At 39.7% G+C, this 19,340-nt stretch overlaps 2 protein-coding genes across 4 annotated transcripts in view; one reads left to right on the forward strand and one right to left on the reverse strand.

The window, feature by feature from the left end:
- The window catches only part of PLCE1 (phospholipase C epsilon 1), a 358,406-nt gene extending 350,656 nt beyond the window's left edge, over window positions 1-7,750 (forward strand). For all 3 annotated transcript variants that reach the window (XM_025396381.1, XM_025396382.1, XM_025396383.1), the window contains 3 exons: window positions 3,674-3,892; window positions 4,215-4,427; window positions 7,315-7,750. In XM_025396381.1, the coding sequence (XP_025252166.1) occupies window positions 3,674-3,892; window positions 4,215-4,403 (408 nt within the window). In that variant the 3' untranslated portion in view covers window positions 4,404-4,427; window positions 7,315-7,750. The remainder of the gene's footprint in view (window positions 1-3,673; window positions 3,893-4,214; window positions 4,428-7,314) is intronic.
- A 4,764-nt stretch (window positions 7,751-12,514) lies between these two features.
- The window catches only part of NOC3L (NOC3 like DNA replication regulator), a 29,482-nt gene continuing 22,656 nt past the window's right edge, over window positions 12,515-19,340 (reverse strand). The window contains exons 17-21 of the mRNA XM_025396384.1: window positions 19,013-19,194; window positions 17,877-18,005; window positions 17,047-17,144; window positions 13,921-14,005; window positions 12,515-13,580 (exon numbers count right to left, since the gene is read on the reverse strand). Coding sequence (XP_025252169.1) covers window positions 13,452-13,580; window positions 13,921-14,005; window positions 17,047-17,144; window positions 17,877-18,005; window positions 19,013-19,194 — 623 coding nt within the window. The 3' untranslated portion in view covers window positions 12,515-13,451. The remainder of the gene's footprint in view (window positions 13,581-13,920; window positions 14,006-17,046; window positions 17,145-17,876; window positions 18,006-19,012; window positions 19,195-19,340) is intronic.

A 19,340-nucleotide genomic window follows, 5' to 3' on the forward strand; every position in this document is an offset into this window, starting at 1 on the left:
TGCTTTAAATGTGTCCCAGAGATTCTGGTATGTTGTATCTTTGTTCTCATTGGTTTCAAAGAACATCTTTATTTCTGCCTTCATTTCGTTATGTACCCAGTAGTCATTCAGGAGCAGGTTGTTCAGTTTCCATGTAGTGGAGCGGTTTTGATTGAGTTTCTTAGTCCTGAGTTCTAGTTTGATTGCACTGTGGTCTGAGAGACAGTTTGTTATAATTTCTGTTCTTGTACATTTGCTGAGGAGTGCTTTACTTCCAATTATATGGTCAATTTTGGAGTAAGTACGATGTGGTGCTGAGAAGAATGTATATTCTGTTGATTTGGGGTGGAGAGTTCTATAGATGTCTATTAGGTCTGCTTGCTGCAGAGATGAGTTCAATTCCTGGATATCCTTGTTAACTTTCTGTCTTGTTGATCTAATGTTGACAGTGGAGTGTTGAAGTCTCCCATTATTATTGTATGGGAGTCTAAGTCTCTTTGTAAGTCTCTAAGGACTTGCTTTATGAATCTGGGTGCTCCTGTATTGGGTGCATATATATTTAGGATAGTTAGCTCTTCCTGTTGAATTGATCCCTTTACCATTATGTAATGGCCTTCTTTGTCTCTTTTGATCTTTGATGGTTTAAAGTCTGTTTTATCAGAGACTAGGATTGCAACCCCTGCTTTTTTTTGTTCTCCATTTGCTTGGTAAATCTTCCTCCATCCCTTTATTTTGAGCCTATGTATGTCTCTGCGTGTGAGATGGGTCTCCTGAATACAGCAGACTGATGGGTCTTGACTCTTTATCCAGTTTGCCAGTCTGTGTCTTTTAATTGGAGCATTTAGTCCATTTACATTTAAGGTTAAGATTGTTATGTGTGAACTTGATCCTGCCATTATGATATTAACTGGTTATTTTGCTCGTTAGTTGATGCAGTTTCTTCCTAGCCTCGATGGTCTTTACATTTTGGCATGTTTTTGCAATGGCTGGTACCGGTTGTTCCTTTCCATGTTGAGTGCTTCCTTCAGGGTCTCTTGTAAGGCAGGTCTGGTGGTGACAAAATCTCTAAGCATTTGCTTATCTGTAAAGGATTTTATTTCTCCTTCACTTATGAAATTTAGTTTGGCTGGATATGAAATTCTGGGTTGAAAATTCTTTTCTTTAAGAATGTTGAATATTGGCCCCCACTCTCTTCTGGCTTGTAGAGTTTCTGCCGAGAGATCTGCTGTGAGTCTGATGGGCTTCCCTTTGTGGGTAACCCGACCTTTCTCTCTGGCTGCCCTTAAGATTTTTTCCTTCATGTCAACTTTGGTGAATCTGGCAATTATGTGTCTTGGAGTTGCTCTTCTCGAGGAGTATCTTTGTGGCGTTCTCTGTATTTCCTGGATTTGAATGTTGGCCTGCCCTACTAGGTTGGGGAAGTTCTCCTGGATGATATCCTGAAGAGTGTTTTCCAACTTGGTTCCATTTTCCCCCTCACTTTCAGGCACCCCAATCAGACGTAGATTTGGTCTTTTTACATAATCCCATACTTCTTGCAGGCTTTGTTCATTTCTTTTTCTTCTTTTTTCTTTTGGTTTCTCTTCTCGCTTCATTTCATTCATTTGATCCTCAATTGCTGATACTCTTTCTTCCAGTTGATCGAGTCGGTTACTGAAGCTTGTGCATTTGTCACGTATTTCTCGTGTCATGGTTTTCATCTCTTTCATTTCGTTTATGAACTTCTCTGCATTAATTACTCTAGCCGTCAATTCTTCCACTTTTTTTTCAAGATTTTTAGTTTCTTTGCGCTGGGTACGTAATTCCTCCTTTAGCTCTGAGAAATTTGATGGACTGAAGCCTTCTTCTCTCATCTCGTCAAAGTCATTCTCCGTCCAGCTTTGATCCGTTGCTGGCGATGAGCTGCGCTCCTTTGCCGGGGGAGATGTGCTCTTATTTTTTGAATTTCCAGCTTTTCTGCCCTGCTTTTTCCCCATCTTTGTGGTTTTATCTGCCTCTGGTCTTTGATGATGGTGATGTACTGATGGGGTTTTGGTGTAGGTGTCCTTCCTGTTTGATAGTTTTCCTTCTAACAGTCAGGACCCTCAGCTGTAGGTCTGTTGGAGATTGCTTGAGGTCCACTCCAGACCCTGTTTGCCTGGGTATCAGCAGAGAGGCTGCAGAAGATAGAATATTTCTGAACAGCGAGTGTACCTGTCTGATTCTTGCTTTGGAAGCTTCCTCTCAGGGGTGTACTCCACCCTGTGAGGTGTGGGGTGTCAGACTGCCCCTAGTGGGGGATGTCTCCCAGTTAGGCTACTCAGGGGTCAGGGACCCACTTGAGCAGGAAGTCTGTCCCTTCTCAGATCTCAACCTCCGTGTTGGGAGATCCACTGCTCTCTTCAAAGCTGTCAGACAGAGTCGTTTGCGTCTGCAGAGGTTTCTGCTGCTTTTTTGTTGTTGTTGTTGTTGTTGTTGTGTAGCTGTGCCCTGTCCCCAGAGGTGGAGTCTACAGAGACAGGCAGGTTTCCTTGGGCTGCTGTGAGCTCCACCCAGTTGGAGCTTCCCAGCAGCTTTGTTTACCTACTTAAGCCTCAGCAATGGCGGGCGCCCCTCCCCCAGCCTCGCTGCTGCCTTGCCGGTAGATCACAGACTGCTGTGCTAGCAATGAGGGAGGCTCCGTGGGCGTGGGACCCTCCCGGCCAGGTGTGGGATATGATCTCCTGGTGTGCCTGTTTGCTTAAAGCGCAATATTGGGGTGGGAGTTACCCAATTTTCCAGGTGTTGTGTGTCTCAGTTCCCCTGGCTAGGAAAAGGGATTCCCTTCCCCCTTGTGCTTCCCAGGTGAGGCGATGCCTCGCCCTGCTTCAGCTCTCGCTGGTCGGGCTGCAGCAGCTGACCAGCACCGATCGTCCGGCACTCCCCAGTGAGATGAACCCAGTACCTCAGTTGAAAATGCAGAAATCACCGGTCTTCTGTGTCGCTCGCGCTGGGAGTTGGAGACTGGAGCTGTTCCTATTCGGCCATCTTGCTCCGCCCCCCTTGCTGTTCTTATTGTATGATAACTTGGTTAATATTAGCCTTCTTATTCAGTTGACTTTGAATTCCAAAGGGCCCAGACTTACGTTTCTTTAATTTATCTTTGTCTCCCCTAAAAGGATTGCACAGTATCTGGGGCAGAGTTGGCCCTCACTAAACATTTTATGAATTAATAAATGCATCAATGAAAGACATTCTTATATTAAATGAAAAGAGAGATCAGTTGACTTCTAAAATTCTTTCAACATCCAAGACTCTGTGATAGAGATAGCCCAGCGGGACAGAGAGGCTCTTGAAGAGCAAGATTCTATTCCTCACAGGCTGACTTTCATGTCTATGAGCTTTGGTACATGCAGAAAATCTGATTCAGACCTTTGTTACTATTATAGCTGTGTATATCCTAGAATCTGCTTAACCTGTGTTAAGTTTAAGCTTCCTCGTCTGAAATTCGGGATAACACCTAAATCATAGACTATTGGGAAGCTAAATGAGGTGATGTGGGAAACTGCATTATAAGCTACAAGTATACAACTGCAAAATGAACTGGATGAGACGATCTGAAGATTCCCTTCATCTCTAGTCTGGGCCATTTTTCCACCTTAAAGTTTCATATAGAATGAATGCCAATGTTGGAGATTCTGTATCTTTATTCAGTTGATCATAACTTACCTTTCAGACCTTATGCAAAGCCAAATATTCCTACAGCATCCTGAGCAACCCCAATCCGAGTGACTATGTGCTTCTGGAAGAGGTGGTGAAAGACACTACCAACAAGAAGTCTACCACACCCAAGTCCTCTCAGCGGGTCCTTCTGGATCAGGAGTGTGTGTTTCAAGCCCAAAGCAAGTGGAAAGGTGCAGGAAAATTCATCCTTAAGCTAAAGGAGCAGGTGCAGGTAAAGTTTAAAGTTATTTGTCTCTGTTCATAAGTTATCTGATACTCATAATCACACTGTAGCCAGATCTGGAAGCTGGTGAAATTTAAGAGAAAGTTTCTGAGTCAAGGAATGGAGTTAGGAGAAAATTGTTTGGCTTTGTTTTCACTGTATGGAAAAACATGTGGCCGAACTTGCAGTTAAGCAGTCCTAGAGGGGAGCTCCTCAGCCCTACTCTCCAAAGCTCTAGAGAGAAGAGGAAGGCGCTCTTCTGAAATAGGGTCATGAGACTGAGGAACCGGAGTTTAACCTAATACCAATGGAAAGTTCTTTGTTCCCACAGGCATCTCGAGAAGACAAAAAGAAAGGCATTTCTTTTGCAAGTGAACTCAAGAAGCTCACCAAGTCAACTAAACAGCCCCGAGGACTTACATCACCTTCTCAGCTCTTGACCTCAGAAAGTATCCAAACCAAGGAGGAGAAACCTGTGGGTGGCTTGTCCTCCAGTGACACAATGGATTACCGACAGTGACTAAGGGCAGCATGTTTAACCCAGGTATAGTAAGTCATTGCACCATCCTGGAACAGGGCTTAACTTATACTACTTTGTAAGGCATAATTAGTAGGATGTCGTTTATCTTTTCCAACAGGAGGATGCCCCTCGAAGGCAGGTAGGCATAGGACCTTAAAACAGGAAAAGGACTCTGAAGATATGTGTAACGTGATGTTCTACTGAGCACTGCCTATAAAGAAAACAGGAAAGAGGCCGGGCGCGGTGGCTCACGCCTGTAATCCCAGCACTTTGGGAGGCCGAAGCAGGTGGATCACCTGAGGTCAGTTCAAGACCAGCCTGACCAACATGGCGAAACCCTGTCTCTATTAAAAATACAAAATTAGCTGGGCATGGTGGTGTATGCCTGTAATCCCAGTTACTCAGGAGGCAGAGGCAGGAGAATCGCTTGAACTTGGAAGGCGGAGGTTGCGGTGAGCTGAAATCACATCATTGCACTCCAGCCTGGGCAACAGGAGCGAAACTCCATCTCAAAAAAAAAAAAAAAAAAAATATATATATATATATATATACACACATATATATACACACACACACACACATATATATATATGTATGTATGTATGTAATGTAACTTGAGCTTTTGTAATTTTAGACCTTCTTACTTTGTAGATAAGCAAAGGTCCCAAGAAGTCAACTTGCTCAAAGTACTATGACAGCCTTATTTCATCAGACAACTGTCTTCATTATTAATAACTGACAGGAACATTCTTCAAGGCCTCTATGGATCATCCAGCTTTTATTCTTTTGGATTTCTAGTTTTATTGCTGTTCTAATTTAGGTTTGATGTAGCCTCAACAACCTCATCTCCTTCTGCCTCAATTAAACAATAATCTGGCAACCAGGATATGGTTAAAAAGAAAGCAAAATAACATAACAGCCTCAATCTTGAAAATGCATTAAATTTACTGCTTGATAGTCACATAAACTTCATTTTATCTTAAATTACTTACATGAGACCTGAATAAAAGCATGCGAGGGAACCAATGTTTCTCCTTTTCACTTAGTTTCCTAATGAACCTAAGGGTTCATTAAAGCCAGCTTTTCACCTGTTCCATGGTAGTTCGCAAAGATCAACAGCACAGTGAAAGCATTGCTGCTTACGTCACAGAGCTTCACCATCTGCCTTTATGACAATGAGGACCTTCTCATACAAAACTGCCAAACTGCAGAAACTCACTATTAAAGAACTCAGTGATGCCTCTTAACAGAGCCAGATTTGACTTACAACAGCCCAAAAGAAGGCCCAATACATTGAGACCATGTTTCCACATTTAAAGAGCAACTCCTAAAAGAACTGGTGTCCTATATTACACTCTGCAGTGGTCAAAATTTTCAATATTGTTTTCCATATCCAGCAGTTAGTATAAATCATAGGTGTGATATTATACACGCCTCTGTAACTTCTGTAATGAGGTGAAATTACACTAAAGCTGGCAAATTGGTCATATACTGGTCTACATATAAAGAGCCCTCTATGTGCTACAAGATTACTTCTTAAGTACAGAAGAATACAACTCCATTAGAAATTTGACTTAAAAATAATATGCCTACTGTAAGGAACATTGCTAACTGCTTATATTTTAGGAGACTAGGGAAGGGTGATTGATAGTGATTTAGATGATTGCCTTAGATTCTATTGTCCTGTAGCAAGTATTTATTTTTTCTGACCAACGGACTCACATGACATTCTTTTTTCTTCTTCTAAGCAAGCAGATATTTAGAATCATTCTGTTGACTTCACAACTTTGCTTAAAGCTGGGGACGGCTCGGCCGGGCGCAGTGGCTCATGCCTGTAATCCCAGCACTTTGGGAGGCCGAGGCAGGTGAATCACGAGGTCAAGAGATTGAGACCATCCTGGCCAACATGGTGAAACCCTGTCTCTACTAAAAACACAACAATTAGCTGGGCGTGGTGGTGCGTGCTGGTAGTCCCAACTACTTGGGAAGCTGAGGCAGGAGAATCGCTTGAACCCGAGAGGCGGAGGTTGCAGTGAGCCGAGATTGCGCCACTGCACTCCAGCCTAGCGACAGAACGAGACTTCGTCTCAAGACAAAACAAAAGCTAGGGAGGCTTCTCTTGTAAGTCACTGGTGCATCTATGTGAATTGACATCCCACGTTATGACCTCCTTTACAATGGTCTTTTCAAGAAAGAGCACTTGTAAAAGAAAAGAAGAAAAGAAGGGCTCATAAGAAAACAAGTTTAGGGTTTAGGGCCAGGCGCAGTGGCTCATGTCTGTAATCTCAGCACTGTGGGAGGCTGAGGTGTGTGGATCACTTGAGGTCAGGCGTTCGAGACCAGCCTGGCCAACGTGGTGAAGCCCCGTCTCTACCAAAAAATATAAAATTCCTGTAGTCCCAGCTATGCAGGAGGCTGAAGCAGGAGAATTGCTTGAACTTTGGAGGCAGAGGTCCAGCCAGACGAGAGGGAGAGAGCAAGCGAAAATAAAGAAAACAAGTTTAGTATTTTTGCCACTTTCTAGGAACATAGTATTTCATATTTGTTCTAAAATCCCTTTTAAAGTTTCAATAATCTACCAATTTTTAAATAAGAATGTATTCATCTTATTATCTGAAGTAGTAGTTAGTTGAAGGAATTCCACCTTAAAGTTGAACAGTTTATTTGAATGTGATTTTTTTGAAAAAAGAAAACTTTCTAAAGAATGTGAAATATGTCTAAGGCAGAAATAACCTGATGTTCTACTTCCTAGAAACATCATGTTCTAACATTGTGAGTACAGAGGAAACAGTCTCTTCCCCAAACCTAGCCACTAGAGCTGTGGCTGGAAAACTCTGAACCCTTGCTATACCATAAGTGTTTGTTTCTTCATTTTCAATATTCTAATAAGCCTCTGTATACAACATTACAGGTGAAGATCTTCCAGCAAGAAAAAGAGTGAACATGGTGGAAAAAAATATAATTTACTTATTTTCATCAGACTTAAACTGGAAATTGATGATTTCTGAACTGAAGTCTTCACACATGTGAGATCCATGCTGAGGAGAAGCAAAATGGCACAGGGCTAGTTGCCACTAACCAATTTACGGATGAATGAAGCAATGAAGCCCAGGGGACTGCCACTTTATAAATGTCAGCAGTTGGAAAAATCATCACGAATTGACTTAGAGCAAGGGTCAGCAAGCTTGTCTGTAAAGGGCCAAACAGTAAATATTTTAGGGCTGGGGGCCATAAAATATGTTGCAACCACCCAATTCTGCTGTTGTAGTGCAAAAGCAGCCACAGACAACACATACATGAAGGAACGTGGCTGTATTCCAATAAAACTTTATTTATGGACACTGAAATTGGAATTTCATATATTTTTCACATGTCACAAATATTCTTGTTTTGACTTTTTTTCAACCATTTAAAAACGTGAAAACTATTCTTAGTTCAGGGGCCATACAAAAACAGGTGGCAGGCTAGATTTGGCCCAAGGACCTTAATTTCCCAACACAACTAGGAGAACTGGGAACAAGGGGCACAAAGATCTGAAAACAAGAAAGGAAGTTTAGCCATACATTTTATGGCTGAGAATGGAAGCTTTGGAGCATTTCAAGTGTAAATATGTCCTATAATGTAAGAGTCATTAAAATTCAATTTAGTTCCTGTATTGTGTACCACAATGCACTCTTCTTTAGGATTTTTTATCTATAGAAATAATATTGGGGTTTTTTTTTTAAGGTAATTGCTTATTCAGTTAATAGGGTTGCTTTAAAAAAGGTTATTGCTTAATCACAGATTACTCATTTTTGGTTTTCAAAATTAGAATGATGTATAATTTAATATCTGCTAAATTGCAATGTCTTAACAAGAAACCTAACAATTTGTTGAAGCAAAAGTAGATTGAGTTGGTGTTTAAGGTAAATTTATTTATTTTACAAGGGTTGTACTGACACTGTACGTATATATTTATTATACATCGCTCTTGATATTGCCATGGATTAGAAGCATTAGTAGTTCTCGGTACTTGAAGACAAACTTCTAAAAAGAAAATATATGCTCTGAACATCTGAAATGGGCTAGACTTTCAAGTAAAATCGCTTCATTTCTGATTAACTGAAGAGCTATTGATCCAAGTCATACTTGCCATTTAATGTAAATTATTTTTAAATTTTGCTGTACAAAACCATCAAGTAAGTGTAAAGGATTCTTCATATTCTTGGTATGAAGCAAATTATGAGTTTTAAACATGAAATATGTATTCCTCTAAAGTAAAACCCAAACTTTTATCTTTCCATTGGTACCTCTGAATTTTAAGACTTTTCTTCAAATTACAAAACACAAAAACTCCTAAACTTCACTTTGAGGAATTTTTTTAACCAATTATAAAAATAAAACCATCCCCATGTGTTTCTTGCATATTCTAAAAACAGAAGTGTTAAAAATACACCACACAGGCTGGGCACAGTGGCTCATGCCTGTAACTCTAGCACTTCGGGAGGCCAAGGCGGGCGGATCAGGACAGAGAACGAGGCCATCCTGGCCAACATGGTGAATCCCGATCTCGACTAAAAATACAAAAATTAGCAGGGCGTGGTGGCGCGTGCCCGTAATCCCAGCTACTCGGGAGGCTGAGGCAGGAGAATCATTTGAACCTGGGAGGTGGAGGTTGCAGTGAGCCAAGATAGCACCACTAACTCCAGCCTGGCAACAGAGCAAGACTGTCTCAAAAAAAAAAAAAAAAAAAATACACCACACAGCTTTCATGTCATTGAAAGTTCTTACTGGGTCAAAGCCTTAAGGCTAGAACTACTATTTTCTTGTCAACAGAATGCAGGCTATTCCAGTTTGATGTAATCTATACAATAGTACAGGTTTAAGTCAAATTAGTCTGTAACAAATGCACAATGCTGCTCCATTTAAAAAATATTCCGGAAACACTTTTTATCAAGCCTCTATAAGTGAACATACCAGTTTGCCCTACCATGTGTTGAAAACTGAGTTACTGGTCTAAGTGGCTAGAGGTCAAATGAAAACTGTGCAGAGTAACAAGATGAAAAGACTGGTCTCTTTAGGTTTATCATTTGGTTCTGATGCTTTCTAAGCGCTGCCCCACTCCTTCTCCATGACCTTTAACACAGGTGTCTATTTTACAACATAAATCTGAGACTGAAGTTGAGACCAGATTGTTTAGCAAGTGAGAGAATCCAGCCTACTGCCTAGGTTGCATCCCAACTTAGTTATTTATCACATTTTGAGGTGAAAGTACATACTTCATTGTATTTGATCTTTGGGATTATAGAAAGAACACATTGTTTTAAAATGTAAAGAGTTGGCCGGGCACGGTGGCTCATGCCTATAATCCCAACACTTTGGGAGGTTGAGGTGGGTGGGATCACCTGAGGTCAGGAGTTCGAGGTCAACATGGTGAAACCCTGTCTCTACTAAAAATACAAAAATTAGCTGGGCGTAGTGGTGGGCACGTATAATCCCAGCTATTGGGGAGGGTGAGGCAGGAGAGAATTGCCTGAACTCAAGAGGCAGAGGTTGCAGTGAATGGAGACTGCGCCACTGCACTCCAGCCTGGGTGAAAGAGCAGACTCCATCTCAAAAAAAAAAGAGTCTAGTCTACTATTACACACAAATGGCCAGCACAATCTGATGTTAGCCAAAAATATTAAAGTTTTATTTAAAGCTTTATCTGAATTACACAGCTATATTGGTATGCCAAGTAAAAGAAATTATCCTAAATAACCACTATGACTATACCCATTACCATTTCACACTTTTTAGGCTACCAGAAATCTGGGTAGCAAACTCTTATCATTAAAGTTGATGTGCACAAGAATCTAAATATGCAAGTTGGGTTCATTACAATATTTTAAGACGCATCACTAAAAGTGAAGAGAAAGGAACATGAATTCTGTCACTCTGTTCAGTGATGCCAAATGTGTAGGAAGTAATGATCCTATCTAGGTAGAAAGTGCCCTTTGAGGGGTAAAGCTTCTTTTCATGTCATCGTTAGCAAGTAAAAGTTATTTACAGATTCTCCAGTTCGGAGTAAATATGAAGTCTAGACTCAACAAAAGTTGAGTTACAAGTTACTTGTTTTTAATCAAACTTGCTTTCATAAAGGCCACCCATCTCAATGGCTCTGGAGACATTGGCAGCTCTTTAATGAAAGTGGGCCCTCTATGATATGTACCAATTTACCTTTTGCTAACTACATCTTCCCCTTCCTTTCTTCTCTCCTCTTCCAATATCTCTATAGACTTCTGTCCTCTGCCCAGAGACCCAGAGGCCTTGCTTAATTCTGAAAAGTAATCAGGGCTTCTTACTGGCCCAATAAAATTGAATTAACTCTAAAACACAAAGCTCCACATCTATGCTCCCATGCCAATAAAGAAGAGTAGGATTTTCCTGGCTGGTGTCTTTGATCTTATATTGGCAGCCTACAGGGAAAGTGCTCTCACGGTGAAAGTCTCTGACCCCTTTTCAGTTGCTTATATATCAGTAGTGAGGTCAGAAAAGATGTACCTGGGACCCCAAAAAAGTTAGAAAGAAAAGGGAGATTGCCTCTTACACAGAGTCTAGACTTGGGTCAATATTCCCCATGATCCACTGTTAATAATTTATGTGTTCTCTGCCATCTCTATGTTCAGCTTCCTAAAAGCAATCCATAGCTGATGGCTATGGATTCTGACATAGGAATACCTGAAATGAGTCCCTTTGAAACACATACTGAGTCTCCATGATTACCAAGCTATTCTTTTATTTTTTTGAGGCAGAGTCTCACTCTGCTGCCCAGGCTGGAGTGCAGTGGTACGATCTCGGCTCACCACAACCTCCACCTCCCAGGTTCAAGCGATTCTCCTGCCTCAGCCTCCCAAGTAGCTGGGACTACAGGCGTGCACCACCATGTCCAGCTAATTTTTTTTAGTAGAGATGGGGTTTCACTATATTGGCAAGGCTGGTCTTGAACTCCTGACCTTATGATCCACCTGCCTCAGCCTCCCAAAGTGCTGGGATTACAGGTATGAGCCACCGCACCTGGCCTACCTATTCTTATACATCTCTTAGATTCAAAACATACTATGCACAAGCCTGCCACCAAACAGTCCTCTGAAACCTTCCCTATTACAGATGACATAGGTCTCTAAACTTTTGACACAAGTAATTCTAACACTGAATTGGGTACTGTCACATTTTTCAAAAGCGCTATGTGGATGATTTGACTCAACATGGAAGACTGAGGCTATGTCTTACACTCATTATTTTCCACTCCACTCTTAAGTGCCAGCATAGTGCTAAGCACACAGTAGGTGCTCATTATTTGTCTAGTTAAAAAAAAAATTAAGGCTGTAGCTTAATATAGCCTCAGGATATGTGCATGCCTGCGTGTTTGTGTGTGTGTGTGTGTGTGTGTGATTACTCATAACTACATTTAGTTCTAAAAATAAAATTAATCAATATAAGCTTATGTAAGTTAATGCACAAATATATTTCCTCAAATTCACATAGGATACTCAAATATAGATGTATAATTTTGTGGTCCCACTGTGATTCTCCATATGTATAACGAGAAAATTAAAGGCATAATACAGCTGTGAAATAGCTGATGAGTTTCTATTTTTAGCTGATTTTTCACCAGAAGTATAGTTTCTGCTGCCAAAGTAAAGTATAAATGTATTTGTATATGTTTGGAAAATAAATGATTTGTGACATGTATTGGTCACTTGTGCTCTGATGGGGATAGACCCTTTGGTTATCCACATATTTATCACATTCCTGGACTTTGTTTTATATCTAAAAGGTGGACTAAAAGCAAATATTCATATGCTGAATCATACCTTTCTCATTAAATAATCAAGCCTTAAAAAATGTGACCTCAGAACCACTTTTAAAAATCATATACAATATGCTAAAAGACTAACATTCACTGTTAAGCTCGTATCCTCTCACTCTGCTGGAATGGTAAAGGAATTTTCTACTTTAGTTTACTTTATGCGAAAAAAGAGCTCTAAGCTCCAGAGTAAAGTAACTGGCTGCTATGACTTCGAAACAGTAAGAGATCTCTTTAGTTGGACTGCTGTGCTTTTTTTAAAAAATTCTCATATCACAAGAACAGGAAGCAGAAACAAATGGCTGCTTTATTCAACTATTTACAATACAGAATATTTGTAACTTAGTCACTGAAACACGCATTTCTTAGGCCACTCCTAGAATATGGGAATAGCTGTTACATAAAATACTGTTTTATAATTACGTTAAGAAGAAAAAGCATTTTACCTGTTCCAAGAGGGGGAAAAAAGCTCCTCATTGAGTATCCTTTGTCCCTAGAATAGAATGGTGAAGTCTTGGGCCTGGTTCTTCTACCGTAGAGCAATTCTTCCCCAGTCACCCTCCAGGGAATGATAGAAAATGTGAAGAACTTCAGAGACTAGAATCATATTCAAACTTTCCTTGAAAGTAGCTATAATGAACACCAATACCTTTTTTAAAAGGCCAAATTAGGTAACTTAAGTGGATCATCCAGCAAAAGCCAATGAACCTGAATACCGGCTATTTTTTTCTTTTCTCAAAAATCTTCATAAAAATATATTAACTCAAATTTAGAATGCTTCTCATTTCCATCCACAGTATTGCAATGAAAATATTTAAAGAGTATTTAGTTATAAAAAGTAGCTAAATGTCTTCTCATGGTCTTGATTTTTCTGTGCTCTCTGCCCTAATTTTAATATAGCAACTGCACTTCAGTAAGATCCAGTCCAAAGATCTTTTTAAAAAACTATAATGCACGTGAAGCTTTTAAAAGGCAGCATCATTAAGAAAGTAATTTCCAAATACTGGGTAGAAAAAAGGCTTTGACCTCCTTGATGAAATGCCATATTCAGAATAGGGGCAGAACCCCGTGCCATGCCAAGGGTCATTCTTCCTCCTCTTCCTAGTCATTCTTAGGAAGCTTTCCTTGTATAAAAAGAAAAAGTCCTAAGTTAACAACTCATCTTTATGTACATCTGCACACACAAGTATACAAGAAAGTCCACTGATTTCATTCCTCTACTAGTGTAGTGATGTTTTCAAATATTTTGTGAAATCCAGAGGCAATTCAGTAGCAACTTCACTGGAGTATCTTTTGATTAGTTGATTTAAATCTTCATTCAAAAATGAATCCCCCTGTAAAACTTTACCCTGGGAAAATATTTAAAGTATGAGTTAGAAATTACTTATGCTATAAGCTAAAGTCAACCTGTGAACAAAGTTGAAAATGGCAACAGCTGACACCAACACATGCAACACAATGACAGATGCTTGGTAACGTCTTGGACATATCCTATATTGAATGAAACAGTTTCATGACCATCTCTGTAGAATTTCAACCTCAAATATCCATCCTATGATGAACTCCTAAACATTAAAAATAAAAATAAAAATAAACTGCCTATAAAATAACTAAGCAAACTGGAGTTAGAGTTATTGAGATACATTGGTTTCTATCTCTTCTTTTAAAAAAATGAAAAATATCCCATACCTTTATTTTGGGGTTTGAAGATTCAACAGGAGGATTGAATGTCATTTCTGCCATGCTATATGCCTCAAAAAGTTCAGCAGCAGATCTAAATCACAAACACAAATGTAAAGATACCACCACATCTGTGTAACTCAAAAATAATTAGATTATACTCAGAGAATGATTCATTCTTAACCCATATATTAAGGTATAAGATAGTCCTGCTTTTGAAACTAACCAACCAACCCAGTCACTTAACAAATTCTAAATTCCCACGTAATGTCAACATTATCCAACTAAATCCACCTCAGAGAGGTTTGGTATACATTAGCAATACAGGCATAGACTCCAGAGAGAAAGCTAAGCTGAAGAACTTCAGTTCAGTGTGATCAAATCCCAACCCACTGATAATGCAACTGAGTCTATCTTAGTCATGGGAGCCAGAGGACTGAAGCATGGAGTCATCTTCCATAGACTTAGAACACAGCTCAACTCTTTGCTACTGGCCTGGATAAAAAACAAGGAAAGGCCATTCAGGACAGAATACATGTCTATACCCATGGCGTGTAAATGAATCCTTAATGACTTGCAATTAGTTCGCACTCTCCAAAACAGATAGGCAAGGGCCTACGAGGGTAGCAATTAGGCTCACATCCCAATACCCATTCTCCAGAAGCCCACTATGAGTCTCCTTTCTTAAGCCTTTGGGATAAGCCCATTCCTCATGCTTCTCCACAAAGGAAACATCTTTCCTTAGCAAAACTGCTAAGGAAAACATGTCATAAAATGATTATGAAGAGTGACAAAGAATTGTTTTCTTCTTTTTTCCTCTTTTAAAAAACAAGGCTGTTGGGGTGAAGACTGGGGACAGGTGAGAAGTGTGAGGGAAGAAAAAGTAAATGGCCATTTTATTTAATAAGGACAAAAGTTATCTCCACCCTACTCAGAAGGAAAGCGTTCATGGAAAACTGCAGAGCTCTTGCCTCATGTAGAGGAGGCAGCAAATGACTGACTACTGTCATGTAAAATACAAGCCAATGTCACCAAACCTCCCAGTATTTCAAGAAAAGCAGGAAATGTGAATTTCAGATGAATTCTTTCAATATTTAAAAGACAGCAACTAATTCGATTTTTTTCAAACTCTTGAGGCCAGAAAAATCAGCCTGGCCCAAAGGTCACCAATCTGAGATCTCTGAATTATAGAAACCAATGGGCTTGCAAAAGGAAAAAACCTACAGCAAGATATTAATTCTGGGTAATAAGTACACTGTAAGGTGCTATAGTTTGAATGTGTCCCCTCCAAAATTCAGACATGGAAACTTAACAGTCAGTGTGATGGTATTAAGTGGTGAAAGCTTTAGGAGATGAAAGCCATGAATGGGATTAACCCATTTATGCCTACTACTGTCCTAAGCTTGTAGGAGTTATTTATATCCTACTGCTCAAGGTCATCACCCAAGGTCTGATTTTTCACACACACAAAAATTTGCCACCTCTGGCATAAATGGGTTAAAGTCTTTATAGAAGAGGCTTCATGAACTTAAGCTGTGGCCCTGCTCCCCTTCTGTCCTGTCTGCCATGTGAGGGTGTAGGGTTCCTCCCCTCCAGAAGACGCAGCAACAAGACACCACCTCAGAAGCAGAGAGGCGCCCTCATCAGTCAACCAAACCTACCAGCACCCTGATCTTCAACTTCCAGCCTCCAAAATTGTGAGAAAATAAATTTCTGTTCTTTTTTTTCAGACAGAGTTTCGCTCTTGTTGCCCAGGCTGGAGTGCGATGGCGAGATCTCGACTCACTGCAACCTCCACCTCCCGGGTTCAAGCGATTCTCCTGCCTCAGCTTCCCAAGTAGCTGGGACTATAGGAACCCACCACCACGCCTGGCTGATTTTTGTATTTTTAGTAGAGATGGGGTTTCACCATGTTGGCCAGGCTAGTCCTAAACTCCTGACCTCAGGTGATCCACCCGCCTCAGCCTCCCAAAGTGCTGGGATTACAGGTGTGAGCCACCGAGCCTGGCCCTCTGTTGTTTATAAATTACCCAGTCTTAGGCATTTTTTATGGTACCATAAATGGACTGAGGGATTTTTTATACCATTTTCTCTCTTTCTCTGTATAACTGAAGTATTTCCTGTCTGTATGTAAAAAAAGGTAATTACTGGCTGGGCGCAGTAGCTCATGTCTGTAATCCCAGCACTGTAGGAGGCCAAGGTGGGCAGATTACCTGAGGTCAGGAGTTCGAGACCAGCCTGGCCAGCATGGTGAAATCCCATCTCTACAAAAATTACAAAAATTAGCCGAGCATGGTGGCGGGTGCCTGTAATCCCAGCTACTCGGGAAGCTGAGGCAGGAGAATCATTTGAACCTGGGAGGCGGAGGTTGCAGTGAGCCAAAATCGCACCATTGCACTCTAGCCTGGGTGACAGAGCGAGACTTCGTCTCAAAAAAATAAAAAAAGTAACTATTATTTTTTCACCTTTCTGTACTTGTGAAAATTTTCTAAATCAACAGTTCAGGGAAAAGAAGATTCTTTTAGGAGGACTTTTTCCTCATCTGGGTGTGAGGTGGGTGCTGGAAGTACCCATCCAAGCTGCTTACAGGTCAGAAGGTAGTCTGCAAGGGCCAAAAAAAGAAACAGGTGCCCTTCTGGATGGCAGTGTCCCAAAGCACCTCTTTTCTTCCCTATCCTCATTTTTTTTTCTCCTCTTCTTGCCCTAACAGGACCATTCAGAAAAAAAAAAAAAGAGAGAGCAAGAAAGCAAGGAAACTTAATTTGGTTGACTTGTGTTTTATCTTCACATGAAGCACCTATAGCCATAGATTATTCATTGTTGAACCTGAGTGATGGGGGGCATATGGACATTCACTATACCATTCTACTCTCCTGTATGTGTGAAACTTTTCATGATTAAAAAAAATGTTTTTCAAGTTGAATGACATAAGAAGAAAAAAAATGTTTTAAGTGATTAACAAAATCATAGCATGTTTTCTTTCAGAACAATTCAGGAATATGAAGCAAGACCAATCCAGATACCCAACTGGCACTTTACATTTTGTAATATATTACTTTATAAAACAGACTTCTCATAGTAAGTGGCTACCAGCTGAATTTTGTAGTTTTAGAATAAGGCAATGCTAAATATTACCTTCGACTCAACTCTGGTTTGAGTGCTCCAGAGCCTTCAGAAGGTGCTCCAGCGATCAGGTGGGCTGCAAATCTCTGCACTATGGGATGATAATGCCTCTGAAGGGGAAACAGGACAATCACATTTTGCACAGGTCAGTCCTTTACAAAAAAACACTAGCCACAGCAAAGATTTTCTTAAATAAAATTACACCAAATTTTTTTTTCATCACCTATGTACAGTATATGTAATTCATTAGAAGCACATAGCCACAGAAATATTATCTTTGCTCACAGGATTAAAACACAAATCAAGTTACCAGTGAAGTAGTTTATCTTGCTTTTACAATATAAATAGAAAAATCAAAAAGCAATTCCTCTTTCCAAGTGAAAAAAGTTAATTTACAACAGGTTACCTGCCACTTCTATTTTCTACAAGTCTCACTCTAATGTTGTCCACACTGTAGGATCACTGTATAGGTGAAACCATCTTGAAACAGGGCTTACTAAAGTCTCGTAGGATAGGACTCAACAGAAATGCACCTGCTAACAAATCCTCTGAAGAGTGTTAGGGAAAGATTTCAATAAAGGGAAAGATTTCAGTAAATCTTCCACAACCTCACCCTACAGAACTGACAGTTTTCTGCTTCCTTAGAAAATGTACCTTAACAGCTTAAAAAATAGTAAGAGCAAAGTAAAATGTAGCATACTAACACAGGAATTCTAAAAAAAAAAGCAGCCCCAGAACAAAATATAATTAAGTACTCTGGCAATAACAACTATTTGAAGAAAAACTGGAAAACAATTGTTCACACACATCCCCAAAAAGAAAAAAACGAGGGCCATTCTTACCCGCAGAGCGTGTAGTTCCCACAGAGCAGTGTTCTGAGCATTGCAGTATTCAGGCTCATCCAGTTCAGGGAGGAAAACTCCACTTCCCTGAGATTCACTGTCAAGCAGTAGATCTGTTTTGGGGAAAGTCTGCAAAAATGTCACATAAAAAGAATTGGTTAAATTAACATTGTTAATGTAAAAGGTGTTACTTGTTTTTTAGTTGTATTTGCATTTAAATTTATAGTTGTATAAGAAGAGCTTTAGCTCTTTAGGTGTAAAGTCTTTACACCTAGTTTTAATAAAAAACAATTTTAAGTTTATATCGTAAGAACAAAAGTTGCAAAAAAAATTTTATCTTTGTCTTTAAAATGTTATCTTGCAAAAGAAAACAATATTCTTTTCACCTTGCAATCCCACTTTTAGAAATCTGATAGAAATAATTACATCAGATAAATACAAAAAGATATTCACTATAGCATCATTTGTAATAGCAAAAAAAGAAATAACCTATATCAAGAGAAATAGAAAAACCAGACTGCCTACATTTGAATATCACTTCTACCACTGACTGGCACTGCTACTCAAGACAAGACACTTAACCTCTCCGGACCTCAGTTTTCCCACATGTAAAACAGGAAGAAGAATAGTAGCTACCTCAGAGTTATGAAAATTAAATTTTTGTAAGGCATAACAGTGGAAGGCACATAGTCAGAACTATGTGTTTGTTAAGCAAAGAACTAAATAAACCTTACATAGACATTAAAGAGATAAGAGTAGTGACATTATGTGTTTACCACAATTAAAATGCTAAGGTTAAAAAAGTGGTAGAATATATAGCATAATCCTCTTTCCATTAAAATACAAAGTTGTGTTGTTTCTATGTGTATGTGTTTATATATGAACTTTAAAAGACTGCTGGAAAAATACCCACCAAATGATAAATGGACACCCAGCTAATGACACTCTTGAGAAGTGTCAATAGGTCCAAATGCTTTTTTTCAATTTCATATAATTCTTTTGTCACCTGATTTTGTTACAAGTGTGAATTACTTCTGTAATTGAAATAATATAAAAAGTGGGAAAGACATGCATCAAACAAAAAAAAATCACTGCATTATAAGAACTTAGCTCTGTTCATTTGTGTCACTACTTACATGCATTAATATTCTGGTAGTTGCTAAAATGCCAATACTTGAATTTGGAAGAACATGAAGAGCAAGGGTACAAAGGCGTTTGATGAAGGCAAGAGCTCGCTGCTGAGAAACTTGCTTTCTGCGCTTAGTTAGCATGACATCAAGGCACTGGAGTACAATCTCAACACCTTCATTGGTAGCACCTAAAACAGCAGACATATCCCTCAGAGCTGTTCTCATTACTTTTTCATTATGCAACTGGACTGAACTTCAGATAAACCCAAGATAAACTTTTGTACCTGTCCCAAACCATTTCTCTAATCAATGAGGTAGTGCTATATTGCTAAGG

This window comes from Theropithecus gelada, chromosome 9, assembly GCF_003255815.1.
Source record: "Theropithecus gelada isolate Dixy chromosome 9, Tgel_1.0, whole genome shotgun sequence".
NCBI classification, from domain to species: domain Eukaryota; kingdom Metazoa; phylum Chordata; class Mammalia; order Primates; family Cercopithecidae; genus Theropithecus; species Theropithecus gelada.